The 13,670-nt window shown below is 39.6% G+C and overlaps 1 protein-coding gene across 6 annotated transcripts in view; it reads right to left on the bottom strand.

The window, feature by feature from the left end:
* Nucleotides 1-13,670, bottom strand: part of sdk1a (sidekick cell adhesion molecule 1a) — a 342,555-nt gene that overhangs the window by 14,460 nt on the left and 314,425 nt on the right. For all 6 annotated transcript variants that reach the window (XM_058771492.1, XM_058771493.1, XM_058771494.1 and 3 more), the window contains one exon: nt 7,324-7,439. In XM_058771492.1, coding sequence (XP_058627475.1) covers nt 7,324-7,439 — 116 coding nt within the window. The remainder of the gene's footprint in view (nt 1-7,323; nt 7,440-13,670) is intronic.

Raw genomic sequence — 13,670 nt, 5'->3', positions numbered from 1 at the left:
TCATCATTGTGAAGCACTCCTGCTCAAGACCGAGATGGCAGAAAGCGCATCCTGTATGTTTTCTTTATTTTACAAAAGCACGACGTTTGTTGATATTGTGAGTGCACACAAATATAAGTAGACCCTTTACAGTTCCAGAATGATGTATTACTCATATGTTTATGAGCAAAAATGGGTGCGTATTTTAAGTTGTTTCCACTATAAAAAAAAAAAAATTCAAGTGATCGCGCTGGCACCTCCATGTCCTTCAAAGCCCGCTTTAGCTTCCATTCTCCACACAAACTATTGGATATGCACCTAAAAGCACACATTTATCTAGGTTAAGTGTTTAAACTAACATTGGGATATGCTTGAAGTGTTTTACATCTATAGATTTTATTTTAGGCAAGTCATGATGATTTGAAAAGGCTAAATTGATCAAACATAGGCTATGATTGACTCACTGTCTACTGCTGGCCACTTGGTTATTATTTTAAAATATTGTTTTTTATAATTGTTGAATTTAACAAACAAAAAATGTTCCAAACATATTTCTAAATTAACTTAATAAACAAACCAAAAGAAATAATATAGCTGCAAGCAGCAATGACGGGGCCAAGCACATCAGCGGCATCAGACCAACTTCAGCAACGATTAATTGAAGGCATTTTAAGATTATTGTAGTCCAAATGCCTGAAAAATCATTTAAAACTACTAGTAATCTGAATGAATGACTTTTCACTTTTGACCAACAGGTGGCACCGTTATCAAATCGATGTGGTGTGTTCTGTGTGAGGTGACTATGGCATACACAAAGTTTGGTGTCAAAATGCCAAAGCATTGCAGAGATACAGCCACAAGTGTCATTTTGGCATCATAACTCAAATTTGTTGTTGTGGTATGCAAAAACTGTTTTATCTATCGACACAAAATCCATAACTTTTTGTCAGCATGGTCTGAAGATGATATGATTCGATTTTGGTGAAAATCAGAACAACGGTTAAAGAGGAGTTTGAAAAAATAGGTTTTCAACATAAATCAAAAATGTAGACAGGAAGTTTGGCTGACTATGGCACTGTTGCTATCACTGTTGTCAGCACGACCAAGGGAATCTATTAATACCAGTCTCATTACAATAGGTAAAATGCACAGAAAGCTATTAGCATTTATTTGAAATTCCATTATAACTTTTGACCACAAGGTGGCACTGTCTCAAACCTTTTTGAGTACCTTCAGATCATGGTCTCGATGGTACATACAAAGTTTCATAATGGTACACCAATGCATTCTTAAAATATAGCATTTTACATCATAATATTGTATTGTAGTCAATGGAAATTTCACGTTTTGTTCAATTATAGCGCCACCAAGAGGCACAATCCCACCAAAGTTTTCATGTGTCCTTAGAGTGCGCCCATACATGTGTGTGTCAAATTTGGTCAAAATATCTTATTTTGTTCTAGAGTTCTTGACATTTTTATATACGAAATGAGAAAAAATTACTGACTGTCAACTTTGTTTGCATTTTTATACCACTTACTATAAAAATTTTGGCAATTGGGCATTAACATATAGTCAACAAGCTATGATTCCGAATTTCCTATGGTGGTTTCAAGTCGATCGGAGTAACGGTTTCTAAGATATCGCTAGCTGTTTTTTAAGCGCTAAAGTGCAACGCTGCACAAACCATAAGGCGACCGCTGGACTCGGCAAGGATTCGGGAGTCTAAAATGGTGACTCCCGAGAAAATAAGTCGACCACACCTAAAGTTATAAGCATATGAATATTTGATTTTACCACTACATGGCGCTGACTCAAAACTTCTCAGGCTCCTTCAGGGCATCGTACTGATGACCCATACCAAGTTTCGTAACGATACGTCAATGCGTTCGTAAAATATAGCATTTTACGACAAAATTCAACATGGCCGACACCCAAAATGGCTGACATGGGAAAATTGGATATGGTTGGACTCGGCATGATGCACCGAATCTAATGAGACCAGTTTTTTTATTTTTGGCATAACCGTTGAGAAGTTATAAGCAAAAATAGCCATTTTCATATCTCCTGACCACTAGGGGGCACAGCGCCGAAACACTGCAGGTAGCCTCAGGTCATGCTTGTTATAACACACACCAAGTTTCGTCTCAATACGCCAAACCGTTGCAGAGATATTGCCTCAGATCCATTTTTGCGTGCTTTTCGGCGAATTCGTTAATGCGGTATTCGAGAACGCTTTGACGAATCGACTTGATTTCCATAACTTTTTGTCTACATGGTCTGAAGATGATCTGAGCCAATTTTGGTGAGAATCGGACAAACCGTCTAGGACGAGTTCGACAAAGTAGGTTTTATGAACAATGGAAGATAGTGAAAAAACTAAACCTTATGATTTTTGAATTTTGGACTTCATTCAGAGGAAAAAAGAATTTTCACTTTGTGCCTTACGGTTCAAAAGTTATTAACATAAACATGAGTGAAATTTTGAACAAGTGGTGGCGCTAGAGAGTTTGATTTAGAGACTCCAAATTTGCTATGGTTAATGTTGAGACTCTCCTCTATCAGTGTGCCAAATTTTACAACTTTCCCGCAAGCGGTTCTATGGGCTGCCATAAACTTCCACAGCGGAAGAAGAAGAATAATAAGAACGCTAACAATAACAATAGGTGCCTACACACCTTCGGTGCTTGGCCCCTAATAACCACTTTTCCATTAAAAACTGAACTATTTTAATGGCTGCAACAGCAGCTGTGTAATGGGAAAGAGAGAGAAGAGAGAGAGAGAGAAAAAGACAAAGACACCTGTCCACAACCTCAAACAGTACAACTCCAAACTCCATCATGGCCAAGACCAAAGAGCTGTCAAAGGACACCAGAAACAAAATTGTAGACCTGCACCAGGCTGGGAAGACTGAATCTGCAATAGGTAAGCAGCTTGGTGTGAAGAAATCAACTGTGGGAGCAATTATTAGAAAATGGAAGACATACAAGACCACTGATAATCTCCTCGATCTGGGGCTCCACGAAGATCTCACCCGTGGGGTCAAAATGATCACAAGAACTGTGAGCAAAATCCCAGAACCACACGGGGGACCTAGTGAATGACCTGCAGAGAGCTGGGACCAAAGTAACAAAGGCTACCATCAGTAACACACTGCGCCGCCAGGGACTCAAATCCTGCAGTGCCAGACGTGTCCCCTGCTTAAGCCAGTACATGTCTGGCCCGTCTGAAGTTTGCTAGAGAACATTTGGATGATCATATGGTCAGATGAAACCAAAATAGAACTTTTGGTAAAAACTCAACTTGTCGTGTTTGGAGGAGAAAGAATGCTGAGTTGCATCCAAAGAACACCATACCTACTGTGAAGCATGGGGTGGAAACATCATGCTTTGGGGCTGTTTTTCTGCAAAGGGACCAGGACGACTGATCCGTAAACGAAAGAATGAATGGGGCCATGTATCGTGAGATTTTGAGTGAAAACCTCCTTCCATCAGCAAGGGCATTGAAGATGAAACGTGGCTGGGTCTTTCAGCATGACAATGATCCCAAACACACCGCCTGGCAACGAAGGAGTGGCTTCAGAAGAAGCATTTCAAGGTCCTGGAGTGGCCTAGCCAGTCTCCAGATCTCAACCCCATCGAAAATCTTGAAAGTTCGTGTTGCCCAGCGACAGCCCCGAAACATTACTGCTCTAGAGGAGATGTGCATGGAGGAATGGGCCAAAATACCAGCAACAGTGTGTGAAAACCTTGTGAAGACTTACAGAAAACGTTTGACCTCTGTCATTGCCAACAAAGGGTATATAACAAAGTATTGAGATGAAATTTTGTTATTGACCAAATACTTATTTTCCACCATAATTTGCAAATAAATTCTTTAAAAATCCTACAATGTGATTTTCTGGATTTTTTTTCTCATTTTGTCTCTCATAGTTGAGGTATACCTATGATGAAAATTACAGGCCTCTCTCATCTTTTTAAGTGGGAGAACTTGCACAATTGGTGGCTGACTAAATACTTTTTTGCCCCACTGTACATAGTAGTTAAGACCACCTAATATAAAGTGGGACCTTTTCAAGTTTAAGTCTACCGTGGTTAATCTACTCTCCCGTCTGATTTGTGGTTAAGGCTAGAAGGGATACAGCCGCGGCTACTGGGCATGCGCAATTACATATTTTCCGAGCCAACAATATAACGTCAAACCTATGAAAATGGTTTAAAAAAGCACATGGCGTCATAGTTTCATCACTTTAGAGTGTCGCAGTGACAGTCTTTTTGCAGTAAAGGACCTGTCATAGTTTACTGAGTGGGAAGATGACATGAAGCGTCGTGGTTAAGCTGCATTGAAAACAGATGAGCGCACATGTGCAGACACAGCTTCCGTTTGGGGCGAAGTTCATGGGATTTTGTCCACAGAATGATAAGAGCACACGTTTTAACATATTATTTTATTATTTAACACTCAGTATTTAACTTAAGCGCTGCAAGCCATGCACACCGCGCTGGACATGACCGATTTTCTGGTACGCAAAACAAATAATTTAAAGGAATTCATTAGCTTATTGCTGTTACTGTGGCAGCCAACAACAGCACAGCTTAACCCTCCGCACATTTTTATATTTAGTTATACTGAAAAAGTTTCAATTCAGTCAATCTTTTTTACCCCATTTTAACATGTATTTCTAATACAGGACAGGCCGTAGCTGTCGGGCAAGATGGCAGATAGCAGCGGCAGCACATAATATCCGCGTTCTGATTGGTCAGATCGCCTGTCAATCAAGCTCTTTGCGAACGGTCAATTCTGATAAGCTGTCAGACAAGGGTCAGGCTAGGGCCTGTATTTGAGGCCCGTACAGAGCTCTACTGTGCTTGTTTGGTACCAAACTCAATTTTGTACTCGCAAATAATACATTTTTGTGACGATGCAACAATGACCCAATTAGGCAAGTGACAATTCTGTCAACTATACCGAGACGCAAGCGAAAGTCTTGCATCGCAGCATGCAGCAGCTCTTGTAGCGCAGACGAGATGAGCCGATGTGAAGCCGTTTGAAGAGAAAGTCAAAGAGAGAACACGGTACAGCTGAATCACTCACGCCGTTTTCAAACAATTGATTTGATCTGATAGTCTGTGTGGATTTATTTACGTATCTAAACTACACGCTATTAGAGCCCTGCACGGGCCTCAAATTTAGGCCCTAGCCCGGCCCTGGCCCGAGATGCTCAGGCCCTAGCCCGGCCCATGTCCGACAGCTTAACAGAATTACCGGCCCGAGTCCGGCCCGAGTCCGACCCGAGCCCGTCTCTGCCCCCCCTAATTTTGAAAAACGTTTGGAGCATTTTTTGTTCGTTAAACAAGTTATTTCTTTCTTAAAGTAACGACCAAGCAGCCAGCGGCAGACCGGCAGGCTGATCATAGCATGTTTGATCAATTTAGCCTACTCAAATCATCACAACTTGCCTAAAATAAAATCTATAGATATACTAAAACAGTTCAAGCATATAACAATGTTTAAAGGTTAAACCTAGATAAATGTGCGCTGCATCCAATAGTTTGTGCGGAGAGTGGAAGCTAAAGCGCAGGACATGGAGGCACCAGCGCAATCAATTGCATTTTTTTTTTCAATGGAAACAACTTAAAATAGGCCGTAATTTTTGCTCATAAAGGTAAGAGTAATAGGCTACATCATTCGGAACTGTAAAGGGTCTACTTCTATTTGTGTGCACTCAGAATATCAAAAAAACGTCGTGCTTTTAAGAAAACGATACGCTTTCTGCCGTCTCGTCTTGAACAGGAGCGCTTCACAAAAATGAACCGAAAGTCAGCGAATACATGCCTCACAGACATAATAAATATATCTATAGAAAGCTTTAAATTACTACTTAACGAAATAAATCAAATCGAAAACAAAAACTCATTCATTATAATCATAATCCGTGAAGATGCACTTCTCTCTAAAGGCGTGTCTAATGAGGAGATGAATCCACACTGATGCAACACTGACACAGAAAACACTAGTTTATTAGTAAGTAATTCAAATATCTCCTTACTATTTCCCTCGGACACATTCATGGTAATTACTTTTGCTGGGGCTTTACGACAAGCTTTATTGCGTGTATTTGAACGCAGGACAGCTGCGCTAATGGCGCGATCGCTGCTGCTGGACATTAAACACCGTTGAGCCGCTCTTCACAGTCGCGGCATGGTCTCGTGTTGTTTCCACCAGAGCGGCAATTTTTTTTCATCACTAATTGATAATAATAATAATAATTCCTTACATTTATATGGCGCTTTTCTAAGCACTTGGCTTAGACATTGATGGATGTCTAAAATATAAAAATAAGGAGACAACTAAAACAGGCCCGAGGCCCGGCCCTCGTCTGAACTATGATGTGAAAATTGGCCCGAAGCCCAACCCTAGGCATGTAAAAAAGTCGGGGCCCGTCGGGCCCGGGCCGAAATGCAGGGCTCTACACGCTATATTGAAGGAATGTTTGCAGAAATTTCCCTCATTTTAAATGCGGAAGCTGCGGAAATGAGTAGGCTAATTCAGGACCTGATTAAACAATTCTATTATACAAAGATTTGTGAAACAGATTTTCATGACTTTTCCAAAACTTTCTGGGTTTATTTATTTTTCCAAAACTTTCTGGGTTTATTAATTTTTCCAAAACTTTTCCAGGCCTGGAAATTGCTGTTTTAAAATTCCATGACTTTCCCAGGTTTTTCATGACCGTACGAACCCTGTACTATGGATGGGTGGATGGATGTTACTAAATTGTATATTTTGGCACATCTGGAATGCTGTATTGACCAATCAGCATTCAGCACAATAATCTATTTTATAATATAACTTGTTCAATCCACAAATGGTCATACAAACTCTTTAAAGAAATAATGAAATGTGCAGAGGGCTTATAGTCTCTTCACTGATCATGCAGAACCGAAGTATTCATTGAAACAACAGGGATCTCTGCATTAACATGAATCTGCCATATTACTGCCTGGACATTTTTATATATCAATTTCATGCATATTTCAGCAGATATTCACTTAACCCTCACCCATGATCATTATTTCATGACCCAAATGGGCAGTTCTTTAAAACATACTGTCTGGCACCATTATCTAATGCAGTAAAATCTGAGGAGAATAAGAAAAAAAGACAAAAGAAACAGACTGTAGATATTCTTCCACCCTAGAGAGCTTGAAATGAAAGTACAGGTAGAGGGGAGGAACCCTAGAGAGCTTGAAATGACAGTAGAGGTAGAGGGGAGGAGAAAAAGAGGACGGATAATAAGAGTATGAGAGAGACTGGACGAGGTGGGTGGTTTGGGGGTGTCACCTTATATCCCTGAATGATGCCATTTTGGGTCTCGGCAGGAGGCGGCTCCCACTGCACCTCCAGCTGTGTGGATGACAAAGTGTTGATCTGGATGTTCTGAGGAGCCACGGAGGGAGCTACGAAAGAGCAGAGGAGATACTGTAAATACATCACACTCAATCCCTCTAGCTAACCACTACAAAAGACATTAACTGTGCTCTGAAAAATGAGATGCACCTATGCTGCTTTGGTGCCGGTGCCCAATCTGGAACCATTCCACATGTTTCCACTTGTTCTGAACCTGTATGACATTCTTACTTCTGATGAACTCAAAAGAAGATATTTTGAATAATGTTGGCAACCAAACAGTTGATGGTAGCCATAGTATATTTTTCATACTATGGAACTCAATGGCTACCGTCAACTGTTTGGTTACTAACAATATTAAAAATATCTTCTTTTGTGTTCAACAGAAAAAAAATAAAAAAACTAATACAGATTTGGAACAAGTTGAGGGTGAGTAAATGATGAGAGAATTTTCATTTTTGGAAGAACTATCCAAAAAAAGTCAGTGTACACGCAAAGTAGAAACATCAGTTTCTGAACGAGAGCTGGTACTAGTGGAAAAGTAATATCAGATGAACACTGACTCCAGCGTGGCTGCCGCCCTCTGTTGTGTCTCTGTTAAATGTCATTCATTAAAGGGGCGAGGAATACATAATCCCCATCCGTCATAAATCATAGCAACAGATGCAGCTACCCCAGACAGCAATCATCAAAAAAAAGAGCGAATTTAATAAGACCAAACCTGAAAGCAGAGCTAACTCTGGGAGCATGACAGCTCGTCTATTTTAGGGGCTTGAAAGTTGAGTTTATGTGTAGTAAAGCGGGCTGAATCATTTATGAGCGGGAATGAATTACAGCTGTGGACAGTGGGGTTCAAGAGGGGCTGGCGCGAGAGACTCGACTGAATGAGCTGTTAAAATAAAGCACAGACAAGCTCAGTTCCAGCATCTAAGAGAGCTGTCTTGCTGTCTACACAGGAAGCATCCTAACTGAAACCCAACATTTCAAGTGAGATCTACATATAGATGACAACTCCATATGCCACACAACACTTCTCACATCAGGTGCACTGGAGTCACAACAGTTGTGTCCCAAATGATGTACTATACACTATGCTCCTATTCACTGTGTTCTCAAACATCTAGTGAATGCGGTCTAAAAGGTTACTTTCATCCAGCATTGGAGCCTGATAGCCCTCCCCCTTTGGCTATGCAAAGAAAGCCGCTACAGTTGAGTGTTCAACATTCCACACGTCATATTTTCAGTACTTTTTCAGTGTGAACTCACTACTCTAAAAAGTTTGGAAAAAAAGTGCACAAGTATGTTACATATATATATCAGGGGCATTTCCTTCAACTAGGCAAAGGAGGCAGTGTCTCTTCAAAAAATTGGATGAGAAAAAAATTCATTGTAAAAAAATAAAACAACACAAATATTACAAAATATGACATACTGTAAAAAGTGTATAAATCATTTGTTTTTCTAAAGCAAAACTGTTCAACAGTGGCACCAGCAGGTAAAGTTACAGAGGGAGTCCGCATCTCTCTTGCCTCCCCTGAGCCCACTGAGTTTTAACAGACCCTCTAAACGCGTGCGGTGAGTTTGGTGGGGGGTTACTGAGAATGAATGGGGAAAGTCACATGAGAGTGACTGGTTATGATCGGCTATGATTGGTTCATACGATAAATCCCGCCTCTTGTGTTCGTGTGCGTTCTGCATTCGTGAATCAGTCTGACTGAACAATATGATGGCGTTAATGGGAAAACCAATATAAAAAAGTAAGTAAACAACTCACACACTTATATATCACCACTTTGTCAAGTCAAAATCTTTGATGACTGATGATCTGAAAATAAGTTTATTATGAAAAAGAATAACTGAACACCAGTTCATAAATAAAATATATAATCGTTAAAATATAATATATGTTTGTAAATTGTTACTGCCCAGTGTTAATTTTCAGTATTAACATTCAGTTTTCATCCACCTGTTTACGCTCACTTAAGGCATAACCGACTGTATTTACGTGAGATACTTTACACAATAGACATTTGGACTGCTGTGTGTATATTTGAGCGCTGAGAACTGAGAACTAATCACGCGCTGTATGAGAACTGAAGAAGTGGAGCGTACGCGCGAGAGAGAGCTCTTCTATCAGTGCAATTCCACCTTTCCCGCCTTCACTAACTTTAAGATAATCGACAACAAATTGTGACTCCCGGGAAAAACGGGACGTCTGGTCACACTATCCCTAACCATTCAGGTGCTGAGGCCATTGTTTCAGATCGCTAGTTTGCGTTTTGGTAGCCTATCTGTCCTGTCCATATAGGCTATATATATATATATATATATAAGGGTGGCACGGTACATGTATTCGTACCGAACCGTCACGGTACGGACATCTCGGTTCGGTGCATGAAGCCTTACGACGAATACAGGCAATTTACCCCCAATCCAGAAGGGGATCTTTTTTTTTTTTCTGTTGTACCGAAATTGTATCGAAACGTGACCCCCGAACCGAGGTACGTACCGAACCGTGACATCTGTGTACCGTGCCACCCCTAATTTATATATACAAAAAAAAAAGAAAAAAAAGAAATCTACTATGCTCAGTTTCTTTTCATTTATTTTGAACAGACAGTAGTGCAAATTACAATTTTTTGCATGTTATATAAAATCTGTTTTGTTTTCATTGTGAGTATACACAAATAAAAGCAGACCTTTATACAGTGATTATTAATAAGACAATAAGTGTTTAAAGTTTATTCTGCTGGTATAAGGAAACAGTTGAAGTGATCGCGCACGCACGCACACACACACACACATCAGTTCCAGCATTGCTAACTTGACAGCGCAGTTGGTACATCAGCGCGCCTGCCTCTGTGTCACCGTTGGAACGCGACTGAAGTACAAAGCCTATCATTTACATAATAAATAATAGTTTAGCATTCACATACGTTACATCACAAATATGGAAATATTATGGAATATTTGGTTTTGTGCCGAATGAGAGAGGTAGGATACATGAACACAAAGCTCCTTTTCGCAAACAGTTGAGTGCGCAAGCCTTTAAAGTATACTCCTTTGTCAGTGAGAGATGCATTCAGAATCAGCACATGGTCACTGTCTAGTGGGCTTTGTTAAGCACGCAACTCATGGCATTCGCTGTTCTTCTGCTGGCGGTTATCAAACAGCGTTGCATTACTGCGGGCGTCCCCTTCTGGATTGGGGGTAAATTGCCTGTATTCGTCGTAAGGCTTCATGCACCGAACCCGAGATGTCCGTACCGTGACGGTTCGGTACAAATACATGTACCGTGCCACCCCTAATATATATATATATATCTATCTCATCAGCTAAAATCAGCTAAAAAAAGCTTTGACACCAGTGTAAACCATCTAAGACCTTTAAAGAGGAAATATTTCAAAATAAGCAATTTATGCAACATATCAAAGTTTTAACCAGTAGTAAAAAAAAAAAAAATAAAAATAAAACTGTGGAAACAAGTCTAAAAGTAACCCAGTTCTGTGGAAAAAACAGACTTGGCAACCCTGAGCAAAGCCGTTGGGATGGCAGAAGCTTTAAGGGCAAAGCACCCTTCACGCCCGCTCTCCGCCTCTCTTTCACAGCCAACATCTCTCTGATCCCTCTCTGAGTATCTTCAGATGTAGCCAACCTGACGTTAATCAGAGGGAAATTCATTTGTTTGTTTGGCTGTACCCCTCCTGCTGCTGGGAGTAATCTCCACGCCTGGCCCCTTCTAATGATGCTGTTAATAACCTGATGTTGATAACCCTGCCTGCTCCGCCAGCTGCTTGAGTTCTTTATGACAGATTCATATTTACTGCTTCATTAAACCCCTATGAGAGGAGGCCCAAAATGCTGCAAAGAGGTGAAAGAGGTAAAAAAAAAACATGCGCGCACACACACCCTTATTCTGCCAGAACTCTCACCACGACTGCTTTTATTAATACTGTGGCACTACTACAGAAATGCTACTTAGAATTTCATAAATACTCTTGGCAATGATTGGGCGAAATGCAAAACTGTGCGGCGAGCAAGAGCCTTGACAACATCCTGTCTGTGCAGTGTCAGCCTGTTAGCACGGCTGGAGTGGAATTAAACAGCAAAAACGACAGTTCGCATTTGTAGCAATTTGCCTGCGTTCGATACTTTTAAGCATATGTTTGAAATGCGGACATAATGCATCTATTTGCCAGCAGTGGGAGGATTGTTTTTCCACTAAAGGCCCTTTCATTGATCATATGAGATGCCCCGCGTGAATATAGATTTGTTTCGGGCTGTGTAGGTGATAAAATTCCTTTCTTTTGTGGTGTATCCAATAAAACAGCACAACAATTATCAGTTTTCCGTGGAATAGCTGGAATGTCATATCCGGGCTTCCTCTTTTGGCAGCTCATTAGACGAAGCGCTCGGTTCTTCAGCCAGGCAGCTGGATATTATTCAAGTCAATAAATATACCAAAAAATATGACTGTTTTTAGTAACAAAACAACCTGAACTCAAATTGAAAAGCCCTTTACAATTTAGCTGTACAAGCTAGCTGGCAGGAGCCTGATTGTAAGGTAGGGAAGAACATTCTAAACCAGCATTCAGTACAGCTTGAAACAGCAAACTCATCTAAGAGCACACTCTTTATTCAGCCATCTTTTCACATCTCCAAGCACTCCAGATCCATGTGGTCCTCTTAGCATATCATCCTCAAGTCCTCTTTAAAAGAACCAAACTCACATCAGACCGAAAAGTGAAGAGACTGAAAAAAAACATATTTTTTTCTTTTTTAATGCATTCACAGCAAGTAATCCTAAATTTCTTTTTAGTCTACTAGAGTTTAATTTCACTTTCCATTCACACTGCTTTTTTAACTCAGACCACTAAAATATAAAATCTGATATGGAAATATTAAATACATTCAATAAAATATGTACTGTATCATAACTGTATAATAATAATATCACACATCTATATATTTGTAGTTGTTGTTATTAATAACAACAATAATAATGAATTGAAAAAATACATAACATTATGATACATTTCATATTATAGAGGTGAATAATAATAATAATAATAATAATAATAACAACAAAAATAATAAACTTTAGTATTGGAAATGTTTAAAAATGATTAATAATTAGTATACATAGCCTATATATTTTTTAAACTGATGTGTTCTATATGTAATATCTCATTGCGTCATTTGCATAAAAAACAGAATAAGCAGCACTTTGTAAGGTAATCGGTTATAGCCATATTTTTAGTTCATATTTAGATTCACACAAAAGTGAAAATAAGGTAAATGAAGCACTTTGTGTCCACAATTCACTGTGAATTTGAGTTTGGTTTATTTTAAAGTGGTTGTTTTGAAGCCAAATCTTCCAATTTCTTCCAAACCTCTTTCAGATCCCTGAAACTACATTTCAGTACTAATCAAGATTGCATCAGACAGTTATAACAAAGCTAATTGATCCAAAAATAGATCCAAGTCTAGAAATTGATTCAAACCCAGTCCTTTAGGTGGGTTTGTGTTTCTGTCACATTAGGCAGAAGCCCACCATAGCTCTGGCCTCTGTCCTCATGTTCCCTCTTCATGCCACTCCACTAAGGGAACACAATTCATATCTGTCAACTCATGTCACGCCTTATTCCCTGAAGGACTGGTGACAGAGCGCATGCTGTCCTGTTCCTGGAGAGCATTACGGCACAGGCCTCCATCTCAAAAGAAACATCCATCGACAGTGGTCATCACCACATGTCAGGTTGGAGCGGCAGAGATGTTTTACTGCGAATTTGCTCTCTCATTAAACTGGTTCTCCAGTGGGATGATGCCAGAAAAGCACGCTGGTCTGAGTTTGACAGAAGTCTGCTCTATATTAGAAAAACAAACACAGTCCTCGACATAACCATTGAGTTATGTTCTCAAACTGTGCAGGTTTAGAAAATACAAGATACCTTATATTCCCCTTCACATCAGGGCTCAATAGTAAGGATGGCCTGGATGAAGTGTGGGGCCTGCTGGAACTGGATATGACCATTTTTCATCAAAAGTGTCTTTATGAATTTATAGCAGTTATGGAATCACATAGCCATATAGTTTACAGATAATATTAACTAAAATAAAACAAAATAGCAACTGTTGGACTATATACACCATATGATTTCAAGGTAATATTGCAAAAAAACAAACAAAAAAAACAAACAAAAAAAATATATAAAATAACATAAAATAAAATAGCAGCAGCAATTGTGATAAAAGGGACATCATTATGATTACCAATATTA

This window comes from Onychostoma macrolepis, chromosome 03 (genome assembly GCF_012432095.1).
Source record: "Onychostoma macrolepis isolate SWU-2019 chromosome 03, ASM1243209v1, whole genome shotgun sequence".
NCBI classification, from domain to species: domain Eukaryota; kingdom Metazoa; phylum Chordata; class Actinopteri; order Cypriniformes; family Cyprinidae; genus Onychostoma; species Onychostoma macrolepis.
The sequence above is the reverse complement of the archived record's forward strand: the minus strand, read 5'-3'. Positions and strand labels throughout refer to the sequence as shown.